The sequence below is a fragment of the Pelmatolapia mariae genome, linkage group LG23 (genome assembly GCF_036321145.2).
Source record: "Pelmatolapia mariae isolate MD_Pm_ZW linkage group LG23, Pm_UMD_F_2, whole genome shotgun sequence".
Lineage (NCBI taxonomy): Eukaryota > Metazoa > Chordata > Actinopteri > Cichliformes > Cichlidae > Pelmatolapia > Pelmatolapia mariae.
In genome coordinates, this window is record NC_086246.1 from 17,153,701 (window position 1) to 17,174,019 (window position 20,319).

General features: G+C 41.7%; 3 protein-coding genes and 1 long non-coding RNA gene across 4 annotated transcripts; 2 read left to right on the forward strand and 2 right to left on the reverse strand.

The window, feature by feature from the left end:
* Positions 1–1,549: 1,549 nt before the first annotated feature.
* Positions 1,550–5,437, forward strand: prkag3a (protein kinase, AMP-activated, gamma 3a non-catalytic subunit). Its single transcript, XM_063467294.1, has 11 exons — positions 1,550–1,746; positions 1,865–1,946; positions 2,033–2,091; positions 2,417–2,462; positions 2,566–2,620; positions 2,704–2,830; positions 2,920–3,085; positions 4,253–4,290; positions 4,407–4,553; positions 4,641–4,833; positions 4,938–5,437. Exons 1-10 carry the CDS (start codon positions 1,666–1,668, stop codon positions 4,755–4,757), a joined length of 918 nt encoding a protein of 305 aa, XP_063323364.1. The 5' UTR covers positions 1,550–1,665; the 3' UTR covers positions 4,758–4,833; positions 4,938–5,437.
* LOC134620939 (uncharacterized) lies at positions 3,528–6,349 on the reverse strand. The gene is made up of 3 exons (XR_010092165.1): positions 6,239–6,349; positions 4,058–4,157; positions 3,528–3,942 (listed from the first exon to the last, which is right to left on the reverse strand). It is a non-coding gene; the product is annotated as an uncharacterized LOC134620939 (long non-coding RNA).
* retreg2 (reticulophagy regulator family member 2) lies at positions 6,111–14,274 on the forward strand. Its single transcript, XM_063467290.1, has 9 exons — positions 6,111–6,451; positions 6,889–6,992; positions 7,595–7,625; positions 7,983–8,112; positions 10,497–10,581; positions 10,693–10,830; positions 11,134–11,222; positions 11,749–11,884; positions 13,245–14,274. The coding sequence occupies exons 1-9, from the start codon at positions 6,198–6,200 to the stop codon at positions 14,009–14,011; spliced, it is 1,734 nt and encodes a 577-aa protein (XP_063323360.1). The 5' UTR covers positions 6,111–6,197; the 3' UTR covers positions 14,012–14,274.
* A 112-nt stretch (positions 14,275–14,386) lies between these two features.
* Positions 14,387–20,026, reverse strand: mdh1b (malate dehydrogenase 1B, NAD (soluble)). The gene is made up of 10 exons (XM_063467291.1): positions 20,005–20,026; positions 19,799–19,911; positions 19,583–19,717; positions 19,354–19,496; positions 19,104–19,272; positions 18,687–19,029; positions 18,446–18,587; positions 17,950–18,122; positions 17,699–17,838; positions 14,387–15,206 (listed from the first exon to the last, which is right to left on the reverse strand). The coding sequence occupies exons 1-10, from the start codon at positions 20,024–20,026 to the stop codon at positions 15,030–15,032; spliced, it is 1,557 nt and encodes a 518-aa protein (XP_063323361.1). The 3' UTR covers positions 14,387–15,029.
* Between the last annotated feature and the right edge of the window lie 293 nt (positions 20,027–20,319).

Genomic DNA, 20,319 nt, shown 5'->3' on the forward strand with positions numbered 1-20,319 from the left:
TGCAAAAACACATTATTTATTCCCATTTCTTCTTACAGGTATTAAATGGTATTTTGGGGTAATTCCCAAAGAGTTGTTACCTGAAATGTCTTGGCATGGGGTGCAGTGTATCCTTAAAAATTTGAGGAAACTTGACAAGTGAAGGGGAACAAATTACGAAATTGGATTTTTCAATTATTTATTTATTTTTTGTTCAAATCATCCTCAGTATGTATGGAGGAGTCAGGAAAGAGGTATAACAGTTAGTATCTATAGCCATGTGCAAAACACTCTGTCATGGTTTGGGGCTGCATTACAGCCAGTGGTGTTGGATATGTGGTGAAAATTGATGGAACATATTTTAATCCACTGTGCAGTACCATCTGAAAAGTGTCTGATTGGCAGTGGGTTCATTTATCACAAACACACTGCCAGTGCAGTAAAAGCGTACCTGGGTAGGAAAACACACACGAATAAATTCGCCTACCTAGACCTCAGACCTCAACATTATTGAAGCAGTGTGGGATCATGTTGACAGAGAACAGAAGAAAAGGCAGAAACAATCAAAGAAGAGCTTTGAATGTCCTTCAAGAAGCCTGGTGAACTATTCCTGAAGACTACATAAAGACATGACAAGAACGCTGCCTAAGAGAGTTCAGACTGTGATGAAGAATAAAGATGGTCAAATATTGACCAAATATTGACTTTCGAGCTTCTTAGAATTGTACAAACTATTTTTGCCTTATATTCTGTATTTCCATATATGGTAAATGGTAAATGGCTTGCATTTATATAGCGCCTTACTAGTCCCTAAGGACCCCAAAGCGCTTTACACATCCAGTCATCCACCCATTCACACACACAGTCACACACTGGTGATGGCAAGCTACATTGTAGCCACAGCCACCCTGGGGCGCACTGACAGAGGCGATATATATATATGTATGTTTGTATATCACATTTTCCTGCCAAAATATGAAGAAATGAGGGGTTATGGGATTGCACTAAGTGATCCCATAAGAGTTGAAAAACTAATCCATGTTTTTAAGGGCCAGGACAAGCCTTACGTTTTGGATGAGCATTTTTACAGAGGGGGAAAACAGATGTCTGGTTTTGGTAGAATATGGGATGTCCCTCCCCCCTGGCTCTATGCCAAGCTTCTCTTACCCCTCCCCTACACTCCTGGCTTGACACATACCATTTGAGAACTCCTAATATAGACCCAGCTGCTTTGTAGAAAAGGCTAACAAACGGTCTCAGTTTCCTGCTTTGAAAACCACTTTTTCATGGACACAAGACAGAGTTATGGAGCCTCGTTCACAGGTGAAATGTATATGACTGGGGGTGTCTGGGAGGTTGATAATATTTTTGAAACCAAGGAAATGAGTAGCCATGGGGATTTTGTTGACAGTGATATATGTTATAGGTGTCATTCCCAGAAAAGAAGCAGGAAATACAGAGTCAAGGTACAATGCCTGGCAGTTGTCTGGGTTTGGATCTGTGCCTGGAAATGTGCATATGTGTATTTGCATTTGTTGGCTTTGTGCTGTTAGCACTTTCCTTCATTTTGTAGCTGTGTGTGTGCACGCATGAATATGTCCTCGTCTATAACTGCTGAACCCTGTTCAAACAGTGTGTTGTGACCAGCTGGTGTATTTTCTCCTAGAGGCTGATGCCACAGTCTACATGAAATTCATGAAAAGTCACCACTGTTATGATGCCATTCCAACCAGCTGTAAACTGGTCATATTTGATACCACACTACAAGTGAGCCTGAAGCTTTTCCATAACTTGTTGCACATATAGACTTTCATATTGAATTGTCACAGAGTAGTGTTATTTACCTGTAAAACATCACTGACTGAAAAATCTTTAACCCCAAAAGGTGAAAAAAGCCTTTTATGCACTGGTGGCAAATGGCTTGAGGGCTGCACCACTATGGGACAGCAAGCTGCAGAGATTTGTGGGTAAGATGACGGATTAATGGGACAGATATGGTAGACTGGGCTCGCTCACTTGTAATAATGGGAATGTGAATCCTCCTCTGCCACAGGTATGCTGACTATTACAGATTTCATCAACATCCTTCACTGCTATTACAAGTCCCCCATGGTGAGCACTAAATTCCCACAGTTTGAAGCCACTCAGGTTGGACACCCCTACTGTAGAGTTAAACAAAGGACTGGGGGCCACAATCAGCACAGGAAAAAAAACGCAATCTGGCCCACTGGACATTTTAGGAACATGTGAAAGAGGGCATACATTTCTGACTTTTAACTTCTGTAAATTTTACAACTTGTCCTACTGATAAAGACCTCCCGCACAGCCATTCATACTACACCCATGTAACAGATAAACTATTAAATGACAGAAAAGTTCCTATTTTCTTGCTAGCAACTATAAAAATGCCTGTCTTCTTTTTTGTTTTTTTTTTAAGGTTCAGATGTATGAGCTTGAGAGCCACAAGATAGAAACATGGAGAGGTGATTCCCTTCGAAGTAAATATGCAAGCAGGAATTAATGGCATTATCTGTGCCCAGAGGTCTATGAAATTCATCTGAGCCGTTTCTCTCCTCTTCTGTTTAGATGTTTATTTGCAGTATTCCAATAACTTCCTCATTAGTATCTCTCCAGAGGCCAGGTGAGTGGACACAACACTCTGAGGCACCTCTGTTTCAAATTCCAGTTGGCAGGCATTCCTCTTCTTATCTCTTCTCCATCCAGCCTCTTCGAAGCCATCTATTCCTTACTCAGATACAAAATCCACAGGCTGCCTGTAATCGATCCAGAGTCTGGGAATGTCCTGCACATTCTGACCCACAAAAGAATCCTCAAGTTCCTCCATATATTTGTGAGCAAAAGCTTTAGTTATGATGTTTTTTGTAGCCTTGAGTACCATGATACTTTGTTTTTCAAATATGGGTGTTTGGATTTTTTTAGGGGAAAAAACTTCCCAAGCCTGCATTCACAAAGAGGCCGATCCAGGAACTTGGGATAGGAACTTTCAGGAACATCGCCACTGTCCAGCAAACAGCATCGCTTTATGATGCCCTCTCTATATTTGTGGAGAGGCGGGTGTCTGCCCTGCCAGTGGTGGATGAACAAGGTACATTATACTCAGCTGTCGCTGTCACCATGTATATATTCTACAAAACCACAAGAGTAGCTCTGCACGATTCACTGGTCACAATAATGCTTATCTGCCTTATATTGAGATGGTGCCATTGTCAGCCAGAGGCATCTCTGTGTGGAGTTTGCATGCTTTCCCTGTGCTTCCCACAATCCAAAGATAGATTGATGCTTCTGATTGCCTGCCCCTTGTAGACAATAGCTTGAACAGCGGGTGGGTAGGTCCAGAGGGATATCCACTGTATATGATGTCATACAGAGCCAAGTGAAGAAAAACCTACTGGAAAGAATAATTTACGCCAGTCTGAAGCCTGAGCTTTTGGCTCACAGTGATCACTTGTATATACACTTGTCAAGGCTGACTGTGTGTTGGACCCAAATGAAGGACTTGGAAACTAAGTTTACTCTAAGAGACAGCTTTATTGCAGAACTTAAACTGAGTACAAAATAATCCAGATCAAAACCAACCACTACAAACCTTCAAGGAAGTCTGCAAGGGAGGACACAACGAACAGCAGCAGGAAACCGAGGATTTAAATACACACCAGGTAATTAGGGAGATGGGGAAACACCAGCAGCCGCAACAAATCAGGATAACAAAGCAGGGGAATTAAAACGATATGAAGCACACAAAACACTATCAAAATAAACGCGGGCACACACACAGAGACCCACAGGAACTTGACAAAGAGACAGAAGATAAACAAACATGGAGATAAGGTAGAAGGAACAAAATGGAAATACAAAAGAGGAAATCAGAAAGCCAGGGAGACAGAACGCAGAGTGACAAGGCAGACCCGGGGACATGCCGGAGGAACAGGAACATTGTGTAACCTAGAAGAACAAGAATATAAACAGAGACTAAACAGGCGGTATAATAATTTCCAAAGGAAAATATTGACTATACCAATATCCAAAACAGCTCGATTAAAACATAAGTGATCCTCACCAAGAACACAAAGCCCTGGATCCAAGACCCAGGGACCATGACACCTCACCTCTCACCTCCTCATTTGACACTTTGGCCATCCTTTAATGTGTATCCACCACTGAAACAGTATACACATGACAGAAAAAACATAACAATAATGACTGTTAGACCTGTAACATGGTTATTACATTGTCAAACTATTTGTTTTCCCAGGCAAAGTGGTGGCACTCTACTCAAGATTTGATGTCATTGTAAGTACAAATCGAACATGACTATATTTAATACTCTGCTTATTTTCCTTAAGTATCAAAGCACTGTTCACACACACACACACACTTTCCCAGATACTGTTTTTGATCCATTGCAGAACCTAGCAGCCCAGAAGACCTACAACAATCTGGACATGACGATGCAGGAGGCTGTTGAAAAGCGGATATGTTGCGTTGAGGGAGTTATTAAGTGCTATCCATATGAAACCTTGGAAATCATTATAGACCGTATAGTTAAAGCTGAGGTAGACTTTTTTCAGCCTCTTTAAGATTTATCCTGAAATTATGAGGTCAAAGGATAATAAAAGATAAGTCCTTTGTGCTTATCCCAGGTCCATCGGCTGGTCCTGGTGGACAGGGCTGATGTGGTGAAAGGCATCATCTCTCTGTCTGACCTGCTGCAGGCAATGGTCTTAACCCCAGCAGGTATTGATGCCCTCTTGTCCTAGCACAAGGGGAAAGAGGGTCCCCCTCCCCTCCTTTAGCACCTGTGTAGGCTTGAGTCCTGGCAGTGCACCCAGGCAGGTAGGCTCATGACCCTCTTTTGTGCTTGTGCTGTTTGACTGACTACAGACTACCAATTTCATTTCTAAGTAGTGTGATTGCAAATTTTCTTATTTGTTTTTCAGAAATTGACATGTGACTGAAATGAGCGCTCATACCAGAAAGAAATAATCCCCAACTCTACTGCTGTTTATATGCTTTCTGGACCCTAATGCCTCAATGCATCTGCACAGCTCCACAACACAAAGCAGCATTTGATCAGCTTGGTCAGTAAATGTTTACTGATTTTGATAACATTTCTCTATTAAATTTGTATTTAAGCTTGTTGTGTTGTCTTTTCAGTGCCTCGCCTCTAAAAAAAAACCTCAAGTATTTGGCCTTCAGTTTACTTCACAGATTTTCAGTGCCATTCAAGTCACTCCGGTTCTTGATCCTTAAAAAAGCTTTGATCACTTTGTATATCCATCTCCTGCTTTGTGGGCATCAAAAGCTCTTTTTCCTCAAGTCTAATTTCCTTTGTTTTTTTCACAAGTGACAGCTCAAACCCTTAATGAAATTTTAAATCTGTTTAATCTTTATAAGCGTTGCTATTAGTGAAAATACAAATCATTTGTTTTCTAAAGAAAACTAATATGAATCGAGAAAAAAAGCACGTGCGTGAGGAAATCTTGATAAAAACGTTAAATTTAATAGTTTAAAATCGTATAAAACGTTGCATACCCATCAGTGTCTCTAACCACACGGTGGTACTCTTTGGCTTTCTTTAACCCCGTCTTCTCTACACAGTAAACAAGGAAACACGTGACTCTATTTTTTCTGTTCTATGACGGGCCGTATGATCCGTCCGCCCATCTGTGTACCAGTCTTTGCGACAGACTGGGATCGGAAGAGGAGTTACCTTCAAAATAAAATACACTCGCAGGTCAGAGGCTGCACCCCCCCCCCCCCCCCCCACACACACACACACAACATAATCAAGTTTTTTGTGTAATTGTTATAGGAAATGGAAATGCATCTGTATAACTTCAGGTATAAGTTGGCGTTTATTTATGTATTTGTTTATTTATTTTTGCAGTTTTGCATTTTTCTATTCCGTTTAGTTAAATTTAGCTATCAGAGTTTCACGGCACGTTTCAGTATCACCTTTATTTTAGTCATTTTATTATTATTAGAATATCTTATGGCGGTCTTCTCAGAAGCAAGGTCAATTTTTCTTTTAACATAAACTTGACAGAAATACGTGACTGTGCTCGCTGCTCTTTATCAACCCACTTTATTTTGAACGTTTTAACCGGAAGCGTCATCGTTTTCACTCTGCCCTGCTTGACCCTCATCTTTCCATATACCCCGTGATCTCCAAAACAACATAACAAAGTGGGGGAAACATGGCGAGCGGAGAGGAGGCCAGAAGACGCCCCTCGGTTACCTCCTCTTCGGTCGGCCTGGAGGCCCTGTTCCCTGCGGGGACGTCGGAGCAGGCGTGCGGGGACGGAAACCCGGAGCTCGTTCGCCTGCGGGAGCGTCTTCAGGGTTGGCTATCGCAGTATGAACTCCTGCTGCTGTGGGTGCAGAGGCTGCTGGTCTGGGAGAGGCCGCTGTACAGCATCTTTGTCGCCCTGACACTGAACACATTATTCTGGTAAACGTCGAGTCTGAGTTTAATCACGTTTGTCTCTCACACTGATAAGGCTGCTTTAGAGTGCATTGTTAGCTATCTGGCTAACGTCAGCGAGGGTATTACGAGTGAATGTCAAGATAAGTTAGCTAATCCCACGTCTTTAGCCTAATGCTAACGAAGGTTGCAAGCCAGTTTAAACTTCCTTTTCGGCACGGCATATGTTCCCTGCTAACTATAAGGGATTATATTATATAGATAAAGGTTATTTTGAGGTGTCACACCTGTTAATACCGCAATTCAAGAGAAGACGTGAAGATGAGTGGCTCAGGCCTGGTTGACCAGCTGTCAGTCTGCTGTCTGATTACTTTCCCTTGGCTCATATTCAACCAGAGCAATAGAACTTTAATAGATTCCCCGTATTTGAGTTTATATACGTGTGTGTGTTTGTGTTTCTGCAGGATCCTGTCCTCCACCTCCCTGCGGCCTCTGTTTCTGATAAGCGTGTCCCTGCTGGGGCTCATGCTGCTGGAGAGATGGAAGCCCAAGTTACCCATCATTACTGGTAAGGTCTCAAAGTAATCACAATGATGCCTTCCTCTAATAGTTCGCGTAATGTTGTCTATCAGGTATTGCTGACAAAGCTAAAATTCTATTCAAGTTAAGGTTGTTCCTCTACTCACACACATCGTGTGATTTCTGGTATTATATTAACTGAGTAGTCCAACATCCACAAAATATGTTACAAGGCTGAAAAAATTCTGTTAATATTCAATGTGAGAATCATTAAAATCTGAAAAAGTTGTGATGCTGTTTGAAAGTGCAAACCAAACCTGCATGCAGTGATTTGCAAATCTGCCAAATTTTATTCACAATAGAATGTAGAAAACATGTTTAAGAAAAATATGAGCTCCTTTTGAGTTTGATGGCAGCGACGCGTCTCACAACTGTTGGGACAGGGGAAGGAAAAGGCTTTAAAAGGAAGCGGTCCTTAAAAAGAAACAGCTGGAGGAATTTTTTGCAACTCGCTGCATTCTGTTTATATTTTACACAGCGGCCCAACTTTTTGTGGAACTGGGGTTGTAGGAGAAAAAAAAAGATGTTTTTCGACAGATTCTTTGCTAATTGTGGGTTGTTTTTTGTTTGGTTTTTTTGTCTCTTCTACAGTTCAACATGTAGACGCTCATCCTGCACAAAGGTTTGTAGTGAAATAAGTTGATTTTGTTTTCTTAAGCAGTGCTTTTTCCTGCATTAATGTAGTGTAAAAGTCATCCATTAAAGTCTGTCCATGTCGGATGTTATGACCCGTTTGTCACACAACACTCTGTCATTATAATTAATTTCAGGCTCCCTGCCTCATTTAGTGTGTTGTGTTTGTGTTCACTTGTGTGCATCTGTCTCCCTCCATCATCATTACGCAAACATGAAATCCTAACCTGCACCTTTGCTAACATAAGTACAGCCTGAACTGCTTCAAATACAGATCTGTGTCCGTCACAGGTGTTGAATTTTTTTTTCTTCCCGTGTGTGTGTGTGTGTTCTTGTTTGATCATAGTGAGACAATGAGCGCAGAGCAGCGTCTGCTCAGCATCCCTGAGCTCAGCCACCACCTGGCTGAGAGTTACCTGACCTGTTGCATGTATCTGCAGGAGATGCTGCAGTACAAACGACAGAACCATGGCAAGGTATGGTGCTTTGGTGTGACCATGGAAACGCATATGCACACATGTTATTGGGGTAAATCTCTTGTCAGGTTGTGGTTTTTCTTTCTTCTTTTCTTTCTTTTTTTTTTTTTTTTTTTTAAGAAAAAAGCCAATTCTTCTAGCCATCTTTCCAGCTCTGTATTTTTATTCTCAGACTTTAACAGACGAGCTTTGCATGATTATTTACAAAGTTCAGAATAGTACTTATGTATTACAATGGGACTTAGTTCTTAGTTCCTGTCAGTTTGTGCACTGAAACTTTACTTACTTTAGAGCCACCCACCCTTCAGGCCAACTTTCTGACTGAAAACCCTGAACTGAAAAAATCTCTGAACAATAGGTGCGTGGGCCCTCTGAGAGCTGTATCCCTGAGATGACCATGTCAGGGATATCCGCTCAGTATCTGAGTGATTAGTGGAGTCTGAAGCTCAATGGGACTATTTGTATATATGCTGGCCTCATTACTTGAAGGGTTGAGATTCATATTCAGGTTTAAGATGAACTAAGCTAAGACTGTCAATAAGGAAAGGCAAATTTAACGTAGTCATGAAAAGTGCTGGGGTTGTTACACAACAAAAGTAATGTATTAGGAATTGCTTATTACTTTTAGTAATGCAGCATATTACTTAATAATTCCTCAAAGAAAGTAATTCATTACACTACTCATTATATTACTTTCTTGTTACTCCATAAAATGCCCCTAAACACACACTCATAATCACCAACTTACAATGTAAAGGTGAGGTTACAGTTCATCACATCAGCACAGATCCCTGTCAAATAAGGAAACACACAAAATCTTTCTTTGAGTTTATATTTTAGTTTTTATGTGTGAACACAAAGCTGACAACACAAAGAAAAGTTGAAAACCAGCCCAAAGAGACTTAAGCAACCGCCACAATGATTCCACTGTAGAAATGTGTCCAGATGCAAGCCTGACTGCTGCCTTTGCCTGATGAAGTTCAGGTTCTAGCTGCTGGGCTGAGGTCTGCATACACTCAGCTATAACTTCCCTCTGGGTTCTTGGCTAGCTTTGTGTTAACATGCTGTATGTGCAGATCTTGCAAAGAGACAATGTTGCATTAGCAGCATAATGCAATTGTTTCTGTCCTGGAGACAGTTCCCACTTCAATATCATGTTCTTTTGCTTTTGTGCATTAAAAATAAAAGTAACGTCCACATCTCCACTCCTCCCCTTCACTGGTTTCCTCTCGCTAAATGAGTCTGATTGTAGTGCAAGACTACACCAAAAAAAAAACACATTACTTGGAGTTGGACATTGGACTTTGGGAATCTCAAACAAGTAATGTAGCCTTAACAGCACATTAAACAACTCCTTAAATGTCCTTTTAAAGTGTTTTTGATAATATGACAGAATTAGAATATGTCTGCTTTATGTCTGAAAGTGCACCTTGGTTACTTTTTGGAAAACTCACAATGGCAGTCTTCCAAGGTAAATCTAGTCACATTTACACATTACTTTCAACACGGCACAATTCTTAAAGAATGCCATTGTGTCAGTTAATAGACACGCACGAGATTAAACTGTGATTGTTCCCCCTTCTTGAGCGAGTTGCTCAACTAACTGAAAAACTGGATCCTTTTGGAGAAATAACTGAAAAAGCTTTCAGTTTCTTTCTCATCATTCTGCTCTGCCCAAACCTGTCTCGTAGAATCAGTCCTTTGTGATAAACAGCTTTTTCCCCCCTGCAGTGAACATGACATTTGCAATATTAGGCTTTGGCCACATTTCACCCAGAACTTTACATGTATTGATGACGGAGGTCAGATTACAGAGAGATGTCTCTAATGAAAATGAGACCGTTACCCTGTGGTGAAGTTAGTTTGTTGCTTCCAGCTGTTCACAGAAGTCTTTCTCTTTAGTTTTGATTTGTAGGTATTTGCACACGTGGCACAAAGTCGATAACCTCATTAATTACAGTGAATTATCTTCAGTCGTTACGACTTAATATCCACCATAAAGACTGAATTGTAAATATGATTGTGGGCGTTGTGTGAGACGACTGAAGTGACACACAGAGCCAGTGTTTTTGAGCTGCACTTTAATAATCACCTGATGCCTTTGCACAGCTTTACTAGTGTTTGGATGCATTTCCATAACTATATGTCGGATGCAGGACCGTTTAATCATCGGTTTAAAAAAACAAAACTTATGAGTAGTGCTGTTATTCCTTTCAGCGGTGTTTTGGGGAAAAAAATCAACTATATGAATAGCATCACACTAACCGATTGGTAATGCTAGTGATATTAACTATCCCACTTTTAGAAAGGGCTATAGTAAAGTGTTCTCTATGACATAAATACAGCACACACTGAAGATATCTCTCGCTTTCTCTTTTTTTCAGTTCTGTGTGATGATGTGCAGTGGCTGTTTTGTTCTGGCTGTGGTTGGACATTACGTACCAGGAATCATGATCTCCTATATTATAGGTGAGCCATAACAGAGGGTGTCTGGCAGTGAGTAATAATAGGAGTCAGTGCAGTAATTAAAACAACAACAACAACAAAAAAAAAATGTTCTTTCTCCATGCTGCTTTTCAGCGCTGAGCGTTCTGTTGTGGCCACTGGTGGTGTACCATGAGCTGATCCAGAGGATGTACACCGGTCTGGAACCGATCCTGATGAAACTGGACTACAGCATGAAGGGAGACACGGAGCACCGCAAACACGACAAGAGAAGTGAGTGAGAGAGCCACTTTCAGCCGCAACTTGCTTTCAAGTGAAGTCGGTGTTGTTGCGCAAGAATCGATGTAGCTCACCTTTCTTTGTTCTCTCAGCGATACCCAACATCAGGGGCTCTGCACACACAAACAAAAGGAGCCACTGTAAAGCCGCAGTTTCCTTTGGTTACCTAATTCTCATACCGCAGTCTTTGTCTTTGAATCACTTCCTTTAGTGGTTTGTTGTTGTTGTTGTTGTTGTGGTGGTGTCCTTCATGGCATGTTGAAAACACGTGTTTGTGTGTGGGGGGGTTTTAAACAGAGATAAAGAAGGAGGTAGAGGAGGGGGACGAGCCCAGAGCTGAAACGGAGAGCGAGAGCGAGGAGGAGCTGTCCTGCTTTGCTCCAACGGTAAGGACACACACCTGCAACACAACCCACAATGCACAGAGAGTACGTATATGCAAGGGTGCCGCTTTAAAGTGTAAGACTAGCAGAGGAAGCTGCAGCAGCAGCACAGTGTGCTGAAGTCAGCACCGACCTTTAAGAATGTGGTGACGTGTTGATGGGAATGGAGCTCTGCGCTGTGCCAAATGACCTGAAGGATTATCTTTCCAGTACAACTGCATTCCATTAGCGCAACAGCAGAAAGTACACGGTTCAGTTCAGTAGCTGACAGTGTCGGTGTCATGTCAGGTATTCAGTCACTATGCTGTGAATGAACACCTGCAGGGCATGGTGCAAACGTAATAAAATAAACAAACTAGTATAATCTGGATTACTGCTATGAGCTATGAAGGTTATAGTCCTTGTAATAAATTCAAACTTGTTGCATGTGGAGTAACCAGAGGAGTCTGGTTTATCCTTATCTTTTTCAGGTTTTGAAATGTGGAAAATAACGCGTCATTATTTTATTTATTTTGTTTTCTTTGGTCAGGTCGATGTGAAAACTACGGCTCTGGCTATGGCCATCACAGACTCTGAGCTGTCAGATGAAGAGGCATCCATCTTGGAGAGTGGAGGCTTCTCGGTGTCCAGAGCCACCACTCCTCAACTCACCGACGTCTCCGAAGGTAGTTGTCATGTGTCAGTGTTGAACTTTGATTAAAGCTTGTTTAAAAATAATATTTTTTTTCTTGATCCAAGTTGACAAGACAGCATCACACAGCTGCTGCATCCATGATCTGAATCCCCCGCTCCACTGCATCCCAAAGGTGCTCTGTTGGTTTGTTATCCGGTGACTGTGGAGGCCATTTGAGTTCAGTGAACTGTCATGTTCAAGAACTGAGTCTGATATGATTTCAACTTTGTGGCATGGCGTGTTATCGTGCTGGAAATGGCCATCAGAAGACGGGTACAGTGTCGTCACACAGCAATGGACATTGCCAGCAACAATACTCACATGTGGATGTGGTGTTTAAATGATGATCAGTTGATACTAAGGGGCACAAAGCGTGCTAATAAAATATTACCCACATCGTTGCACCACCGTCTTTGACCTGAACCACTGATAAAAGGCATGTGGGATCTATGCTTTCACATGAATTATGACCCTACCATTCGATTTGTGGCACTAGAAATCAAAACTAATTAGACTAGGGAACATTTTTCTAATCTTCTATTGTCCAGTCAACCTGCCGAGGTACCTGACGAGGTCTTCTGCTGCTGTATCCCATCTGCTTCAAGGCTAAACGTGTTTGCTTTCAGAGATGCACTTCTGCATATCTTAGTTGTAATGAGAGGTCATTTGAGTTACTGTTGCCTTCCTTATCAGCTCAAAGGAATCTGTCCTCAAGTTTCTTTTTTCACTCAGAACTGCCGCTCACTGGATATTTTTTTTCATTTTCAGCCCACTCTCTGATTGTTTGGGAAAATCCCAGTAAATCAACAGTTTCTGAAATAGACCAGCCCGTCTGACACCAACAGCCATGTTCAAAGTCATTTAAATCACCTTCTTTCCCCATTCTGCTTGGTTTGAACTCTAAGAGGTTGTCTTGGTCATGTCTGTACGCTTAAATTCATTGAGTTGATACTGTTGGACAGGCTGATTAGATAATTAGGTCAACAAGCAGTTGAAGAGGTCTATATAAGAAAGAAATTTGGATAGTGAGTGTGTGCAGAGGTGTGTGTGCTGCTCTGTGCAATGTCATTCACCAGTTTCAAATTTTTAGAGATGCAGACCAACAGAATTAGCAAAATAAAACGACAAAACTCTCTCTTGGCCAGACCTAGTGTCTTTCCTTTGCTCTTTTCAAAGAAAGTATGACAGTATGTGGGCAAGTGTTCCTTTTAGTTTTCTTGCTTCTGTGCATCAGATTGTTATCATAAGTGGAATGTCACCTCATCCTCTCATCGTTAAGATATCATTGTGAAAATTATATGTGCATGACTTGCATTTATTTATGGTTTTATAATGTCTCTTGCCTACTGCAGATTTGGACCAGCAGAGTTTACAAAGTGACCCAGAGGAGTCCTACCTGCGGGATCTCCCTGAGTTCCCCTCAGTGGAGGAGTTCCCCTCCATTGAGCACAGTCTGCTTCACTTTCCTCTGCGAGGTTCAGGCCAGGGAGAGGGAGCCCAGCCTGACACTCAGTCCGAAGGGGAACCGTTGAGCCCCGCCAGCCTCCTTATCCAGCACCTAGCATCCCCCCTCCATTTTGTGAACACACATTTCAACGGACACGGTCGACCACCCGGGGGCGAAGAGGGCACGTTGCCTGTGGCGGGCGTAGATGGGGGAGGAGAGAAGACAGAGCCTGCAGTCACCCAGGGTGCACAGCGTTCCTTGGAGGCCCTGAGCGAGGAGATAGTGAGCACTGCCATCTCCACTGTCGTGCAGAACACTCTGTCAGCCCTGCTGCGTTCCAGCGAGGCCAGCGAGGAGCCCTGTCTGGCTGAGTTTCTTCCCAGTGAAACCCCACCGGGCGCTCTGGAGACACCTGCCGACACCACTGCTAACACTACAGTTACCACGCCAGAGGCGCTCGGTCCTGACGAGGAACCAGATGAGGCGATCACAACGGAAAGTGGCACCGGCGAGGAGTTCCCCGACGACACACTAGTTCCGACCGAGGAAGAGGATTTTGAGCTTTTGGACCAAAGTGAACTGGATGAGGGGCTGGACATCAGCCCTGAAGGACAGGTGGCGGGAGAAACTCCAGACACACCTCCATCCCCTCAGCATCAACCACAGTCATAGCTGCCCTGCTGCGCCCCTCCCCCAATGTTTTGCTTTTATTTGTATGTTAAAACTACATTATATTCATGCATACAGCTATACAAAACCCATTTATCAATGAGTTTGGAGTTAAAGGGTGTTGGTCAGTGATTGTGTGGCAGATGGTTGAGATACTCGGTGCGTTCTGCTTTTATAGCCTCACGTCAGAAGAGTCTGTTAAAGTCTCGGGAGTCGTGTCTACACCAGGACCATCATTAGCTTCTATCGGGCAGCATTCAGAATTACACAGCTTTACTTTACAATTAAATGCACCATTTCATATTGCATTTATAGTAAAGAGGTTTTGTGTTATGCTGAATGCTCCCCTGACAGGAGTGTATTCAATGAAAAGCAGGTTCGTGGCTTTTTTTTTTTCTTTTTTTTTTTAAAGAACCCGTTTGATTTCAGTCTCTTTAGTACAACAGTGATGCCTTTATTTTGTACCACGGCTAAAAGCATCCACCTTGTTTTTTCATTCAGAGGCAGATGTCTATCTATATAGGTGGCGTTAGGAAGAGTTGGAATGTTGGATTAACTGTTAATATATGCTATAAATTATTTAATTTAATGGTCAGTTGATGAAACTTTATAACTAAAGCAGAGGGGGAATTTAAGAGTCTATTTTATCCCTTTGGTTACCCATATAAAGATTGTATGTAAATGTTTTAACGACAACACCAGGTTTGAATCGTAGTTGCACATTCCCACAGTTAGACGAGTAAAACGACGCCAATCCGCGTCCACACCTTTAGGGTTCAAAATTTAGAAATTCCCATTCAGTCGTTGTTGGTTTTTTCACTCGTTGCCTGAAAACGGATTCTCTGACTTCATTGGATGTTGACAGCTAGTAGATCTTTACCCACACGCGAGTGACTTTAACGTGACACGATAAGAGAAGTGTTCCCAAGTTTCCTCTGTGTGATCAATGCCTCATTTTTATTTACATTTGTAAGTAGGATTTAATTTCGTACATCCACGTGTAATTGAATTTGTTATTTATCTACAGACCTGTTAGATATGCCCGTGTACTATTTGTACAGTGATTACTGGGATCTGTATATTTACCAAATAACCTCCTTTGTGCCATGACAAGTTCATGCATGCCATGCATCACGCATGTATTTAACATCAATATTTGAGGTTGATTTTCAAGAGTTTTACTAGAGCAGAATTTTTTCTGTTCTTGTAGGGAATAATACTGTCATTCTGCGTCATATATCTGGGCCAATGTTTGGGATCTGTATTCAAAAACAAGATTAAAAAAAAAAGAAGATCATCAACAAGAAATTTAGCACCTTGTTTGGCTGTATGGAAAAGTCGATTTTGCTCTTGTGAACCACTCAGCATCCAAGTCTCAGGGTTGGGTTGTACAAAGTGAACATACCATTGCACAAAATGTGTCTGTTTCCCCCAACTTGTCGTAGTGCACTGCATTTGTACTAACCTTCTCCTCTTTTTCAGTCAGCGCCTCCTTGTGCATAGTGTAGAAATGCAAAAAGTGTACATTCTGCATGTAAAAACGGCACCCTGTTCAAGTTCTCCTTGTCGGCTGACAAAGTACTGCACAATTTGTGAAGAAGAAAAAAAAATCAGTTTGAATGTTTCAGGTTTAAAGAGTGCATTAAATTCAGCTTGTTTAATATTTCATTATCAGTGAGGAGAGTAAACGTTTTGATGTGTCCTTACTTTTAAAAGGCCAACCATCTGTACGTGGAGATGGACGGTGAACGGTGACATCGGCTTTAGAGAACGATATTAACTGACTAGTTTGTGTACGGTAGTACTGTGATTTATGTTTAAAATCCTGCTTAAACGTTTAAAAAAGTAACTTACCGAACTGTAAAAATTTAAAAAAAGGAATATATTTTCTAATTTCTCCTTTTTCCATAAAGTACTCAGTTTGATCTTTTATGTCTAAAAATATAACCTCTCTGGACGAGTTTCACAAAGCGGAACAGGTTTAATGTCATCAGACTGTGATATAAAACTGCAACTGCACATGTGAAAATAAAAGAACAAACTGAAACAAACTTAATATGTTGCAAGGACATGTATCTGGATTACTACCTTTAATCATTAACTGGTCTTCAAATTCTGTTTTTAAGAGTGTCTGTTACAGTATTGTGCAAACATAAATGGAAATGCAGTATATAACAAGCTTGAATGTCAATATTTGGTATGACCACCTTTGTTCTTCTACACATCCTGAAGTCTCTTAGGCAGCTTTCTTGTTATTTCTTTTAGTCTTCGGGAGTAGTTAACCAGGCTTGTTGGAGGACATTCAAAGCACTTCCATTCGTCACCAAGATGATCCCATCCTGCTTCAGTAATGTTGACGTCATGGCTCTGGGGAGGCCGATCCAAGTTTGGGACCATTGTCACGCTGAAAAATGAAGCTGTTTTTGCTAATCGGATACTTTCCAGATGGTATTGCATGGTGGATCAAAATCTCATGATAGTTTTCATAATTTCATAATTCCAAAAATTTTAACAAGCTCTCCAACACCACTGGCTGAAATGCAGCCCAAACCATGACAGAGCCTCCACTGTGTTTTACAGATGAGTGTAAATACTCATTGTTGTGACCTTAAGTATATATTATTGATCATTTTTACCAAAATTCCACATTTGGATTCATCACTCTCAGACCTGTTGCCACTGATTTTAAGTCCAGTTCTTGTGTAATGTGGCATACCTCATCCTTTTCCCCTGTTTCTCATTATTAAGAATGGCTTAATGAGGCCAGCCTTCCACTGAGACATTTCTGATGAGGCTTCAGTGAACAGTAGATGTCTTGGACTGAAGAGCCAGATGTATTTCTGCAGGTCATTGCTTGATTTCTCCTATTTCTTAAGGTTATGGTACTGTTCATCGCCTGTAGATATTTGTTATGCCTGTCACTTCTTCCTTTTGTCATTCACTTGCTGAGTTTCCTCAAATATTTTAAAGAAATTTTAAAATTTCCTCAAGTTATGCCATGTTTTTGGCTAATAGTGCTTTGGGAATCACATTGTTGGTGCAAAAATACTAGTGCTGAAGAAACTCTGACCCCTTTGGGGAAATAAATAATACACGCATATATATTATAAAGAAATTTGGGTTGGCTCAAGACTTTTGCACAGTACTGTATGTATGCAAGAGCTTGTTTTATGATTACAGGAGAATCATATTCATATTAAACAACATAGTCAAAGCATATGTAAAAGGAGCTGCTTGAAGCCAAAGGTCGGGCTTCAGACTGCTCTGAATTCACTTACTGTTGTGCCACGATGATGTAAGCTTTACACAGATTTCCCTATTTGGTGGTCAAAGTGGGCGGGGCTTACTAGCTAACTGATTTGCCAGAATATTCGAAGAAAATGAGCTAAAACAGCTTGTTTCAGAGAAAGAACCAAGGGCCAGGATAATGTAAACATGGATTTAAAAAAACATTTGAATGATGAAAAGTCCCGAGATAAAAAAAATAAAATATAGACGTGGAAATGAGCATGCTTGCTTTAAACAACAGCTTTATTCAGTTGTGCCGCTGTCTGATCCAAACTGCTTTTCCTGAGAAAGAAAAGATAGTATTAATACATTTTTCTTAAATTACCTAAATTATGTCAAAATGTTAGCAACATTTTAAGCAACGAGAATGTGCTACATCTAATATTATTGGTTTAACTTTACCTGCTGCAGTTCACTTGCTGAGAGCTCAAGCCTGTACTTGAGCTCATTTTCAACAGTCAACTCAGACACTACTGACCATTTGCCATCTGTGAAGGTTAATGGAACTGAGAAGACAATGCCATCAGGGAGACTGTAATGCCCTAAAATAACCCCAAAACAATCACATTTTGAAACAAGCTAGATCACACTGAATCAGAGAATCTGAATCGCATTTAAAAATCATTCTGTCGCACTGAAAATCGATTCTCAACCTGGGCAAGCTACACCCGAAGACAGAACATCTGGATCACTAGCACCATTCCAAGCTTTCAAGACAGTGAGGATCCCATTGGCAGCTGATGTGGCGGCTACTTGGCCTGTCTTTGAAGTCACAGCTAGACGCCGCCTGCGTACCAAGTGCTGAAAGTCTGTTTCCAACCATTTCCTGAAAAGGAGAAGAAGATTATGTTGTGTGCCAACACAGGAGGGTTTTTTTTTTTCCATCAGAGCAGGCAGCTTTCTGGACAGATGTATTGTGCAATCAATATTTGCACAGACTGAAAGCATGCCAGTGGCTGGCCAGTGTCAGTCCTTATCATATTATATTTGTTTACCCTGCCAAAGCCCCAGCTGGGTTGAGCTTACCAATGCGGTAAATCTAGGGCACCAGGAAATAACCACCTTCACGTTTGAACAAGGAGTCTGGAGAATTAAAAGCGCACTGAAAAAAATACAAATTAAGGTCTTTATGTTTCCGTGGTAACAGACCTGTCAGGAAAAATGCTTAGAAGTGGCTGGGAAAAGAAAGCTGGTCCTGTGATTGGTCCATCATGGTTAAAAACTTTTGCCCTCTGCAGGTCAATGTAGAAAGTACCGCTGATATTTCCCCACACTATTACATCTGTAATATCTGCAGAAGGAGAAGACATAAGAATTGATTCATCTTTTATTTCAGCGGCTGGTGCTAAAATGCAACGTGAACATGAGTCAACCAATTCTCAGGAGATACCTGACGCCCTCACTCTCATCTTCTTCCCAAGTACAGCCTTGGCTTCATTCTCCAGTTGAGCTGCAGCAGCGATGAACTGGTGGCTGTCGATGGAGCGCGCACAGTCCACAAGAAGCGAGCACCTCAGGTTGAGAAACGAGTCGCCGGACACGATCACCTTCACCGTCTCCTTGGCTGTTGCATCAATCAGTAGCCCGTATTCTTTGTAGCGCTCTGAGATCACCTTTACCTTCTTCTTCTTTACTTCCTCACCCTCATTTTCTCCATCGTGCCCCCCGTCATCTAGAAGGAGTATGACATCTGCCTTCCTGAAGGCTCGCTCCAGATCTGTGTCAGTAGTCACCTGTAAATAAATTTAATGACATGGTTTTGCTTTCCTCTCGATGCGATCAAACAAATAATCGAGTCTTAGTGCACCTGGTGGAGCATGCTGATTGCCAGCTCCTCGATCTCCAACCTCAGGCTCTGTAACTGCTCCTCGTTTCCCTCCAGGTCCAGTAGGTGGAGGCTGATTGCAGAAACTTTGGGAAACACCTCGGGGGAGAGCAGACTGGGGATCAGGACTTGGCATGTTGGGTTGAGAGCACTATAAAGACACGCTAAAGTCCTTAAAAGTTTCCTAAAAGAGGAAATAGAGTTTTCTCTTTAGCTTTTACAACAGACCCACCCAGTTATCCAAACATGAAGTGGTTGAATAAGACTGGCGCGATGCTGCTCTTCTTTGATGAGATTCATTTTGGCCTCCAGATTCTCTGCTGCAACACTCAGCATCACATCTGTGGTCATGTCTGACGTGATGCCGTAGTAATCCTACACAACCATTGTTCAATTGATGACATTTCCAGTTTTAAAAGTTTAAAAGTTATTGTAGTTGAGAAAATCTATTGTTTGCTTACCTGGCAGTACTCTAGGAAGTCACTGAAGCCCCCCAAGAGCATCCCTTTGCCCCCTTGCTCCACTAGTTCCCTCCAAACCAAAGGGGAGCCCTCATGTTTCCAGTTATTTTTTTCACAAGTGGCCCCCAGCCATTCCTGCCCAGAGAGAGGTCATGCTGAGGTGACAATACGTCCTTAAATTTATATGCCTAAAACGATCGCCTGAAAATATGATACCTTCCATTCATCTGGGAGGATGGAGATCTTATGGATCTTGAAGTCTGGCAAACACTGCTGGAGGGTGTCTGCTAAAAGCTCTGCTTTGGCATAATAAGGGCAGTCTGTTTTTCCTGTTCGAGTTCAAAATGCACAGATTAATGCACATGTATGCACCGTAAATACAGGCAAATATTAGAGAGATTAAAATGAAATTAAAGCTCTACCGGCGAGTACAAATTTTGCCATGCTGTGCGTCTAGGTGAAAAAGGTCTGTTGCTAGGAGACGGATGGACGGCGTTGCACTTATTTGAGTCCGTGTATGGCAAACCCCAGAATACCAAAGCCACTTTTTGTTACTCCTTTGTCATTAGAGATCACCACAGCAAGTTGAGTCTTACTTTGGATTACCTTCCCGATGCAAGCCCTAAGGGATTTGTGTCTTCAGATGGAATCGGACCAGCGACCTTTTGCTTGTCAAACGAATGTGAATACCGCCACACAAAATGCAGTGACAATAAATAAATACATAAATAAAAGTG